This window comes from Botrytis cinerea, chromosome 9, assembly GCF_000143535.2.
Source record: "Botrytis cinerea B05.10 chromosome 9, complete sequence".
NCBI lineage: Eukaryota > Fungi > Ascomycota > Leotiomycetes > Helotiales > Sclerotiniaceae > Botrytis > Botrytis cinerea.
This window is the reverse complement of record NC_037318.1, coordinates 765458-777190: the sequence shown is the minus strand read 5'-3', so window position 1 is coordinate 777190 and position 11733 is coordinate 765458. Positions and strand designations below refer to the sequence as shown.

The 11733-nt window shown below is 43.3% G+C and overlaps 3 protein-coding genes across 3 annotated transcripts; 1 reads left to right on the top strand and 2 right to left on the bottom strand.

The window, feature by feature from the left end:
* Positions 1 to 872: 872 nt before the first annotated feature.
* On the bottom strand, positions 873 to 2816 carry BCIN_09g02090 (hypothetical protein). The gene is made up of 4 exons (XM_001554544.2): positions 2178 to 2816; positions 1495 to 1656; positions 1363 to 1432; positions 873 to 1313 (listed from the first exon to the last, which is right to left on the bottom strand). Exons 1-4 carry the CDS (start codon positions 2292 to 2294, stop codon positions 1294 to 1296), a joined length of 369 nt encoding a protein of 122 aa, XP_001554594.1. The 5' UTR covers positions 2295 to 2816; the 3' UTR covers positions 873 to 1293.
* A 407-nt stretch (positions 2817 to 3223) lies between these two features.
* On the bottom strand, positions 3224 to 6598 carry BCIN_09g02080 (hypothetical protein). Its single transcript, XM_024694964.1, has 6 exons — positions 6112 to 6598; positions 5866 to 5959; positions 5482 to 5815; positions 5283 to 5429; positions 3949 to 5220; positions 3224 to 3892 (listed from the first exon to the last, which is right to left on the bottom strand). The coding sequence occupies exons 1-5, from the start codon at positions 6219 to 6221 to the stop codon at positions 4151 to 4153; spliced, it is 1755 nt and encodes a 584-aa protein (XP_024550757.1). The 5' UTR covers positions 6222 to 6598; the 3' UTR covers positions 3224 to 3892; positions 3949 to 4150.
* Positions 6599 to 8314: 1716 nt separating this feature from the next.
* BCIN_09g02070 (hypothetical protein) lies at positions 8315 to 11346 on the top strand. Its single transcript, XM_001554547.2, has 2 exons — positions 8315 to 9567; positions 9619 to 11346. Exons 1-2 carry the CDS (start codon positions 9474 to 9476, stop codon positions 10881 to 10883), a joined length of 1359 nt encoding a protein of 452 aa, XP_001554597.1. The 5' UTR covers positions 8315 to 9473; the 3' UTR covers positions 10884 to 11346.
* The last annotated feature ends 387 nt before the right edge of the window (positions 11347 to 11733 follow it).

Below are 11733 nucleotides of genomic sequence, written 5' to 3'. Positions count from 1 at the left end.
CAAAATCCAAAATCCAAAATCCACAGTCCACCCCCCCATCCACCCACCCAATCCGCCCGCCCCTCCTAAAATTTCCCAAGTTTGCCCCAGACCACATCTTAATCTTATCAGATCCGCTCTGATCTCGGTCCATTAACACCCAACACGGAATCAAGGCCCTCGATCGAACAACGCTCACGTAACCATTTCGTAACTCCAATCTAAATGCCTCCCTCCCTACCTATCTACTTACCGACGACAAACCTAGTAGAAAGAAACCCATTCCACATATTCTTCCTCTCTCTCTCTCTCTCTTTCTGATTTCCATGCCCGTATATACATATATACACATCTACATGCATGCACGCATCATACCAGGCCTCGAATCTCTTGTTGTATTTTCCCATTCTTCCCATTCCTCCCATCCATACTTTTCGCCGTCGTAGATAAACACATACACACACACACACACCAAATATCACTCCAACACCATTATCCAAACAGATCTCTCTCTCTCTCTCTCTCCCCCTCCCTCCCTCCCTCTCTCTATGCACAAGAACGTATCTACCGAAACCGCCAGGCTCGCAGTAACTCTCATACACTACCAGGAGCCAGGAGCCAGGTACAGACTACATACACTACTTCTTTCCCTCTCCACATACTTCCAGCTCTCCCCTCCATCCGCAGTAGTCATTACATTACATTACATCACCTACAGAAGAAGGTGAAGTAAACGAGGACTAGCCTGCTTCTCTTCGTAGTGGAGTTCCATACTTTCCCGCATCACAAATATCATTCATCTTTCATGACTGATATTTTTTCACCATGGTCCTTTCGCATTCTAACCAACATCACATCTCACTCACAAACAATACTGTCCATATAAAAAGTCATAATCTCTCCATTCAATTACCACACACCAAATACTACAAGATACAAATCCCCCTTTCGAGCTGAGTAACCATTCGTCCATGTTCGTAGTCTGATTGAAGATCGTTGACCAGAGCCAAACCAAGTTAGATCATAAGAAATGGATTAGAGGCTCATCAAGTCAAACGATATCAAAGTGACGCCTTCATGAAAAAAAGGAAGAACCGATCATGTAAAAAATCTCAAAAATCTCAACTCCTGAATCGTTAAAAGCCCCTTCGTTGCCCTCCTAGCTTTGCAGGTCCCCCATGCAAAAGCTCAAGAGAATCTGGTGTCAAGTGTTTCGTTCCATGAAAGTCCATACAAACGTTCATGTCTCATAATCTCTGTACCCAAGTATCCCGTCATTCAAGTCCGTTTTCCCATTCTACGTTCGTACTTAATTTAATGCTTGGTAGCAACAACTGGAATCTCATTAGTTGTGAACCCATAGACTGGATTAGAGGAACTTACCAGCAGGAACTACGATGATAATGATTAAGATGATAATGCCTGCAATCAAGCACATCCTCATCTTCATATCCTATAGACCCAAGTATTAGCCCAGCCCCCTTTATTTATTTTTTATCGGAGATCGTCATTTACCTTCCACCACATTTGCTTGCGGACTCTGTTGGCTCCACGACGGAAACCTTGCGCTGAAACTGCGAGACTATCGGTTTTATCTTGAAGAGAATCTAAATGAGCACCACGTTCTGAGACCTTGTTGATGTTCTCGCGCATTACACCAACGGTATCATCGATAGTCTAGAGGGAAATAGAGGTCAGTCAAAGCTCTGCAACATGAATCAAAATATCCGCGAGTTGTCAAAGTTGCCTGGTAAGATTGGAGCCCCTTTAACATTGTGAAAGTTTTGCCAATTACACATCGTGATGAAAATCCAAGAAATCGTTGTCAGTAGTCGCAACCACCCTATCTCCGGCCTTTTGGGTGAATGTTGGCAAGAGATGATTTACGTCGATTCTCGTATTGACGGGCGGCTAAAACACATGCGCAGCGAAACCGTCATCATACAGTTTATCGATGCCAGCACAATCTACACCTCTTCTCAATCATCTCGCAGTCTGAAAAGATATCTCCAAATCGTAGCTATCGAGCGCGATATCTTTGTTCTGTGGATTGTTGATGCTTATCGCATGGTCGGCCGGTCGCAAAATCGTCATATGCATGATGATGACAGGGTGACAAAACTCTCCATCAACTCCCGAGACTCAAAATCCATCGACAGACAACTTCTCTCCCCGTCGGAATCTTGTGTATAACTTACAGCTTGTAATGCCGCCGTCCTCTGGTTACCTCCTGCTTGTTGGGAACCTGCACCGGCACCAGCAGCTCCTCCGCTGGGGATATAAGGATCATATTGAGGTTCTCGGTGGTCCGCCATTGTGTTGTGTTTGTGGGTATCGGTATGAATTTGATCGTAGAGAGCGAGTCGTGAAATTTGCGGGCGCTGCTATTGAAATAAGAAAAGGCTCAGCAAGAGTTCGTGTCGTGAATAAATCGAGTTGCGTAGGTATTTGTTGTTATTGTTTTGTTGGAGATGGAGACGGAGGAAGATGTGAGTGATGGAATAATGGGTTGAATTAAGTTCGGGTTCTGGAGCACGTTTAGAAGCGAAACAACAGAAGGCCCAAACGTGATTGATCTTTGCCAAGGGGCTTTTCAAGGTTAATGGCTAATGGTTGATGGTTGCTTTCTTTGAACAGCAGTGAATCAAATCAAACTCAATAATCAATTAAATTCAACAGAGTGTCTAGAGAGAAAACGAGAATGAAGATGAAACAATAAACGATAAAACCGTCCAAAATAAGAGGGAAAGGACTACAATTTATTTGAGTTCGAAGTATTGAAATACGAACGGCTTCATCGGAATCCGTTCTAATTCCAGTTGCTTGCCAACCCAATCCATCCCATCTGTCTACGCAATTCATGATGTCCGCCAGCCATCCATCTCATCCTGCGCCTACTTGGTTGACACGTGATCCTCTACCAAAACCCTGTCGCTGTGCATTCCGGTGGCTCTCAAGAGTCAAAAAAAGATGGCTGTGTCACAGTGGCGAAACATTGCAGATTTCACAAAGTCCTCAAAGAAACGAATGCGGAACGTACTTGAATCTGGTAATACGCTGGTGTTGCTATCAATCCTGTCAATCTTGTCAATGCGACTCGTCCCGCCGAAGATATATTATATTGTGTTTTGGCTTGACGTGTTGATTTGCATGTATTTGTAAATTCATTGTGGACAAGTTTGACAAACACGTTTGCCCCGGAGTTTGATTTTTTCGTAACACAGCCTTCAATTTGTAATCATCATGTTTGTTTGGCAGCTTGATTAAGACTCAATATTAGTTTATTTCAAGTGGTAAATGGGGAACATGGTGGAAACACAATTTCATGGGCATAGATTGGACTATGATATAGATAGTCTAGACGCCTACATTCATTCATCTACTAGTAAAAGGTGTCGAAAAAACTGTATTAAAGAAATTAACAAAACTTTAAATCACCAAACCATCCAATTTATAAACACCTCGAACACCATATATCTCCAACTCGTTGCCTCTCCATAAAAACTAGAAACGCGCAGTAGTAAATCCAATACTTTTATCCTAACTCCATACCCCAAAGCCCCACAATCCATTCTTCCCCAAGTTGTATGTCGTGTAAGATATAAAAGAGAAAACTAAATATGGTATAAGGATAGAAAGAAATATCATCAAATGGAGAATGAACATATGAACACGAGAATGTCGAAAAAAGAAGAAGAAAAAAATGTCATCATTTATTGTGAGAACCCGAGGGAAAAAAAGAAGTGGGAGAAAAAGAAGATAGATAGATAAATAGAAATTCGGTAGATAAGAATAAGAAGGGGTAATGAGTAGAATAAAGAAAAATAGAACATCAGAATGAGGACAGTGAGTTATACTGCGTAGTGGCTGATTGAGTGGTGGTTTCCGATATCTTGAAACAACAACACAAAATCTATAGATGGTTAGATGAATGAAAATGTAGACATGAAATTGAAGAAATCCACGTACCATCGGAACTATGTTAGCTTTCTCTATCAATCAGATCGCTTTGAGAAGGAACACCACAAGAATATAATGCAAAAAAGTATCGATGCGTCGAAGACAAAAGTCAAACACCATTGAAAGAAAAGCGGTCCATATCACAGACTTGTAACTCCGCGTTGAGTCCTAACATAATGTCAAAGACCTTTAGGCTAGGCTTCGAGTGAACTTAAGACGAATTCATAACAAAACCTCGCTCTGAACCACGCTCCCACAGAGGTGGTGAAACAAGAAGAGACCTTCGTCTTGGCCGTGGAGATTGAAGTATGGGTGTTTGAATTTCCTCGTATACTGTTGGCGACATCAAATTTATATCATTCAATGGCAAAAAGGTCGATTTCGTCTTAATTGGCCCTATTTCCTCGGAATCTAACAGCATTTGTCCAATACTAGCAATTTTTAGAGCATCCCAAGTGCCTTCACGTCTAGGGCCTGCTTCCCTCAAGATAGTGACCGCATCTCTCCTTATCTTCTGATCAGGACACGCGTATATCACAACGAAAAGAGAAGGAATAATCCCCGCATCAAAGACGAATGTCTTCAAGAATCGAGGATCGGAAACAAGCTTTTGACTGAGAGAGATTATTTGACGGAAGATAGGAAGGAAGTGATCGGAAATCCGGTAATCAAGGAAAACTCCTTGACCCATGAGTCCTATCCCGAGCGCCTTAATCTGAAGAGTGGTTGCAGCAATATAATCTGCTTTGCCCGAAGGAGATTGTGCATAAGAAATGATTGGCTGAAATGCTCTTTGCCAATCTTGAAAGCTAGAGCTGAACTTGGGAAACTCGAACCCTGTAAGGATAGGAGATGATGCTTCTGGATGAAGCTTTTGAAGTCTTGAGAAACTGATTGCCAAACCTTGAGGAGAAAGATCTGGCGATGCCAAGCGCCTTTGTAGGTCTGCCCTTGGTATCTTCGGGAGAGAATGGTATAGCACATGTTCTAAATGAACTTCGGCTTCTGCAAGATTGTCAAGTTGTCGAGGAATGTCCGGTTTGGGCATGTCGGTTGATATAAGATCAAGGACCTTGTCGCTCAATGAATCTGGATCATCTGGTCGTGTCACAATCGCCAGAGCAAGGTGGAGATACGCGGTAACAATCTCATTTTCTACTAAATCTGGCGCAGGAGAGCTCAATAACGGATTGTGGTGAGGATGACTCGAAATTGCTTCATGATGGTGCATCATCTTAAGTGCACTGTAAATGTGCTTGTCGGCCAACTGAGTGTTGCCATCTATCAGATGTTGGAATCAGTCATTTTTCAGCAGAAACACTCGAAGAGAGAATGGAGCTTACGAAAATTCTCAAAGCAAAATATAATGAGAGACACAAGCAAAGGTATGCGAAGAGAATTCTGACTCGTTTGAATAAGGTTACGAAGATACCGAATGGATCTTCCATACTGCTTTAGAGCGTATCGACGGTGCATTTCTACCTGATCGGCTATATCATGAGGCGATTAGCACTACATCATCAAGTAATCCTTGAGACTTACAAATCCTTTTGAAACCAGCTTCACCTTCTTTCGGGTTTATGCATTTCGAGACTTTCATTGCTTTGCTCAAAGCAGCGATCGCGGTGGCAGCATGCCGGACAGACGTATCGGTATGACAAGATTGGAGGATGATGACATTAAACAGTTTCTTTTTAAACCCTCCGGCGAGCTCAAATACGGTCTCTTTACAGAAGAAATCAAAATATTGAGCCTCTTGTTCATTACCAAAGTTCAGCACGGAGATACTGGGTGGTATCGAAAACGGCGGGGATTCTATGACTTCTTGAGATATGCCAGTAGATATAGTTGGGCCCATCAGCCAGGCCGGCTTATCCTGAGATTGGTATTAGTATTACCTGATCAAAAAATAGATTGGAGATATACCTTAGGGCTGTACTCGTAGCCATCACATTTCCTCCCGAAGTTTATACATCGCATGCACGATGGTTTGGCCTCATCACATTTGACCCTTCGCAGCCTACAATTGAACGAACTATTAGTAAGTGATCGACGGGTTATCTTTCAACATAAGAAAGTTCAGTATGATGAAAGAAACCACAAACTTCATACTATCAACACCCAATCGATCATGTGGATCAATCGAACATCTCAGTCACCACTTTTACTCACTTGCAAGTGGTACACCCTGTCTTTGACTTCTGCCTACACGCACGTGTCTTCCTAAAAGACAGTGGAGATGGCCCTGCTAACGTGATATCTGAAGAGAAACTCATTGCCATCTTGAGAATATGGCAATGACGAGAAGTGAAAAGTGAAAATATGAAATAGCCAATTGGAGAAGACGAATTGTATGAAGCAATATGCTAGCCCAAGAAACAGGGCTAGGATAGGAGAGAAAGGGAGTAACAGTGAGAGAGGAAGACTGGGGAGATCCGAGGCTTCTAAACGCGCGCAAGGTTCAAAGGAGAGTAAGAGATTGAAGTCAGCGTTAGGAGATCCGGCTCCTTGATGAGGAAATCAACTGCGTGTATAGGTCTGCGGCGGTAAGGATAACAGCGGTAAAGATAAAAACGATTCTTCCATGTCTATATAGGGCTGGCGATGGAGATAAAGTACTCCCCGCGGACGTGTATTAAAAGCAGTAATCATAGTGCTCATTGTTGATGATACAAACAAGGTGATGTTGTTGGAGGGTGGATCCCAAGAGATATATTTTTTGATGCTATATTTAAAAATAGAAGTGACAGAAATGCAAAGACAAGGTTACAATTGGCTGGATTAATTTCCAATAATTAGTGACCAATATATCTTCCAATCATAGGAGGGCATTCTATTTCGAAAGTGCGGCAACCCTTGACTTATCCCCAATTGATCCTTGCTCCGATCTTATCTTCTCATCAAATCCCAAGGTTTCCTTAAACGCGCGACGGTGAGGATAGACGATTCCGTGTGGTGTGCGTGCCTTGCATGGGATATTTGCAGAATCCTTCGAGCACCAGTAAGGTTATTATGTGATCTGTGCCGAATCACCCAATACCACGCGATGGGGAAGGGGAAATTAAATCCCATTTCTATTTGAAGATACTCACGCTTCGTCTCGTACTCACGCGTGAGAGACGAGGCTGAAGAATCCCTTATTTGGGATTTGGCGCGCCGGGAGGTTGGGAGTGATCGAGTGTAGACGCAACAACCATCCGTATTAAGGTGATGGTCAAGGGATTGGGAAGCTCTGGAAGGATGAAAAGGACCCGAATACGTGCGGGCAATGGCGATGCCAGGAAACGGCAGATCTTGCAGGATTTCTTCATATCATTCTTCACTTCACTCACTAAGAATAGAGACCACATGTGTATTACTCCGGATTTCTTTGCATGCTCGGACGATCCGTAGGGCTTTCCACCTGAGAGTCCGGGAAAGATTTGGTGCGGTAGAACTTAACGGCTTTTGAGCAGGTGTGAATCAAGTAAGGATGTGATGAGGTGATCTATATTAATACCGTATCTCATTTCCGTTCTCTTGAGTGTCAGCTCCTGCTCATCGACCATCGTTGATGTCCCACTCCTTATATATAAGGTTGTCTTCCTGTCTTTATTATTTTTGGTGTGTTGGCCATGGCTGCATCTGACACCAATCCACCACGAGTTCCAGACGGGTTCCGGCCGGTCGACCTAGCACAATCGAGCTCTGCAGTGAGAACGGATGAGCAAGTATTGAAAGTATTGAAAGATTCGTGCGACAATCAGAGGTCAATTGATTAGCTGCGAAGGACGCTGACTACGAAGGACGTTGGCTACGAAGAAGATCCCTTGAGAGCCACCTCGCTGCCCAAGGGTTGGATCCGTGGTTGATCACATGATCAAAGCACGGTATGAAGCGAACCGACCAATGGATGCGCGGAACTCGAGCACAGAGGCTGCCATCTCATTTATGCTCCACTAATAATATGTTTCCACAACACAGCCAAATTACGAAATCCAAACAGAACTTTATTTCAACCTTCTGCGAGAGGTGGGTAGCGAGGGAGAGTGTAGAGTAGAGAGCAGAGAGTAGAGAGCAGAGTGTACAGTGTAGAGTGTAGAGTGTAGACTAGACGCTGGAGCAAGAGGACTCTTCTTCTCGAGCCAAGACATCGAGACAGCCACCTCACGTTGGCTTGGCTCAATCTATTCTATTGCAACAAGCTGGACGTTCTTGGAATCATCATTCTGCCCATGCCAAGACACCTTTTATTTGCCTAGGCATTATGCAGCGTCCACCTGCACCGGCTGTCTGACCAAAGTCGGTTTTCTGCGGTCATTGAAATGACTGAAATGACTGAAATGACTGAATTGACTGCAATGGCATCGAAGTGGTGATGGTACCATACCTACTCGACAGTACTTGGATGGATTTGCACTCATCTATTGTGGTTTGTTTTATTTTATTTTACTTTATTTTACTTTACTTTATTTTATTTTATTTTACTTTATATTATTTTACTTTTGTCTCTTCTTCCCTTGCCCTTCTTTCCTTTTCTTTTCTCCTCTCCTCTCCTCTCCTCTCCTCTCCTCTTCTCTTCTCCTTTCCTTTCCTTTCCTTTCCTTTCCTTTCCCTTCATACCTTACCAAGAAACGAAATACGAGGCTTGGATTGAATTTCTTTCAAACCTTCCGGACGCATCGGAACATTCTTTTCTTTCACGCAACACCAGTCTCAGCCACAGCCTTCTTCTTATTCTCTTCCCCACGTGTACTACTCACGAATCGGATTCACCACTGTACTGTTATGTTAGTATGGATGCCACTTTATTACTCTACTCTGCTGCACGGTACTTGGTTTGGCTACACACCGACGAGAGTTCGTCCTTCGTTCCTCGTTTCTCGTTCCTCCCTCGTCCCTCGATTCCTCTGTTGCTTTTTGCATTCTTGGGTTGAGTTCCAAGACTACTCCGCCTCGTTATCCTGGCTCGCTTTATAAAACTGCATTCCCCGCAAGATCATCATCTAGGATTCCACCTCCACATCCGCGCCTTCCATCAATACGAGAGAATTCCACAGACTCGTCACTACCTCCCTTGTACAACTCAACCAGCCCGTTACTTGTCGTTCAATAAACTTCCTCCCTCCACCACTTCATCAAAACAACACAACATTTATCTCCACAGCCATCATCCTATTATGGTGTGGGTGCCGGTTCCGCTACAATCACATCGCTCGTTGGCTTAGTTTTTGGGACTTTTGCTCGCCCCCAGAAATCAATCTAGTCGTCCAATTGTTCACTGTTGATCTTGGTCCTTGGAAAATAGAAGACAGAAGTTCAGGGAAATAATTCAATCGTTTATCATATCTCATCGTGAATCGTTCTCTGGATACAATTTAATTGAAGGACTTTCTTACTGTCGTTTTCGAGGCTGCATCTGAATCTCTCGTCACACTCACCTCTGGTGTGCTTTGGTGTCAAGACGTCATTGACCCCGGCGCTTTTCCAACCTGACCACCTATTTAATATTCATTACACAGAACTACACAAACGCAAATATCACACTCTTAATTATGAAGATCTCAAAGCCTTTATCGACTCTGGCTACAGCTTTGATAGCTGGAAGTCATGTCGTAAATGCGATAGAAGTTGATCTTGATTCTCCGGGTACATATTCCGCCCTCTATGCTAAACATTATGTACTGACTACAAATTCAGATTCCATCAAGTCCGCGGCGAGTTCGATTGCGTACGATATGATGTCCTATTACACAGGAAACCAAACGGGTGGCATACCCGGGAATTTACCGGCTCCATATTATTGGTGGGAGGCCGGAGCAATGTTTGGCTCACTGATTGACTATTGGTATTATACAGGCGATTCGTCATATAACGATGTTACTACAGAAGCTATGCTGTGGCAGACGGGACCAGATTATGATTATATGACCCCGAATCAAACAAAAACGGAGGGAAATGATGACCAGGGATTCTGGGGGCTGGCGGCCATGTCGGCAGCCGAAGTGAATTTCCCAAATCCTCCCTCTAATAGGCCTCAATGGCTCGCTCTCGCACAGGCAGTTTTCAATACTCAAGCTCCTCGATGGGATGATAGCACTTGTGCTGGAGGTCTACGATGGCAAATCTTTACCTTCAATAACGGTTACAATTACAAAAACTCGATCTCTAATGGCTGCTTTTTTAATTTGGGTGCGCGGCTTGCAAAATACACTGGCAACGATACATATGCACAGTGGGCAGATAGAACCTGGGATTGGATGGAGCACGTGGGACTTATGGATGAAAAGTACTACGTTTACGATGGTTCTGACGATACTCTTAATTGCACCAAGCTCAACCATATACAGTGGACTTATAATGCTGGAGCTTTCCTTCTCGGCGCGGCAAATATGTATAACTATACTAACGGAAGCGAGATCTGGCGTGGACGTGTCGAAGGCTTACTAAATGCTACTCATGTATTCTTCGAGGATAATGTCATGATGGAGGTAGCTTGTGAGAACAACGGAAAATGCAATATTGATCAACAATCATTCAAAGCATACCTTGCTCGCTGGCTAGCTGCTACAACTAAAATGGCACCCTTTACTTACGATGCTGTAATGCAATTACTACGCCCCTCAGCCAAAGGGGCTGCTGCATCATGCGTTGGAGGCGATAACGGGCGCACTTGCGGGCTTAATTGGAGAACGGGGCAATTTGATGGATTTTACGGAGTCGGAGAACAGATGTCAGCCTTAGAGGTCATTCAAAGTAATCTCATTGCGCAGGTTGCAGGACCAGTCACTAATACCACGGGTGGAACAAGTAAAGGGAATCCGACTGCTGGGTCTGGGAAAAGCCCAAATAGCTATCAGGCGACAAAACCAGTTACAACGGCTGATAGGGTTGGAGCAGGAATTCTTACGACAGTGGTATTGGTGATTCTTCTTGGAAGTATCTGGTGGATGATTGTGGATTAATGAAAGGAGGACTTATGAGAGTATTCTTGTATATATATATATTGGTACTTGGGATGGACACGAAATCTTCTACAATTACGGGTATTCGATGCGTCGAATCTAAGAATCCTCTGTAATTTTGGGCGAACGATGGGATACGCACTTGGAATTTTGGAGTTTTTGGGCGTTTAGTAGGAATTGGAGCGGCACAGGTCTGATTGGGGTATGGATCTGATAACGGTCTACATGATAAATGAAGGTATTGGAGAAGGAAAATTGCGGCTGCGCATAATACTTACGTGCATGGGCTAAGACCAGGAATCGGAAGTAGATGGTAATACTACATGGGGCACTCGGAAGGTATAAGGTTTTAAATCATCAAATTTGGTTTGGGCATAGTTTGATGGGATGTGGAGTGAGGAGTAGAAATGAATTTTGTAATCTTTTGGTTCTTATGAGAAAAGAAATCAAAAGGGAATTTTCAATGATGGTTACTTTTCTCCCTTTGATGTGAAAGATTCAGAAATTGATTCTGAGATGGTGAGGATGTGTCAGGTGAGATATCTCGATTATTGAACGATGAATGTGAAACTTCTGAGTGGAATCGATGGGATGTATGGTTTACAGAGTTTCTATTGTTGTTGTTCGACTTTGAGGAATACTATTGTAGTAGGTAGATAGATAGATGGATTATTTTGAACATGGGATATGGGATACGGGATACCAAATTCTTATCTATGTGTTGGGAGTTAGAAGCTAGATCTTGAAGGAGAGTAGGGAAAAGAGGAGTAGAATATCTTTTGGTATATCTCTTGTTTCAAAAAAAAAAAAAAAATTGATGTAAGATTTTAAGGCTTTGGGAAGTGGGAAG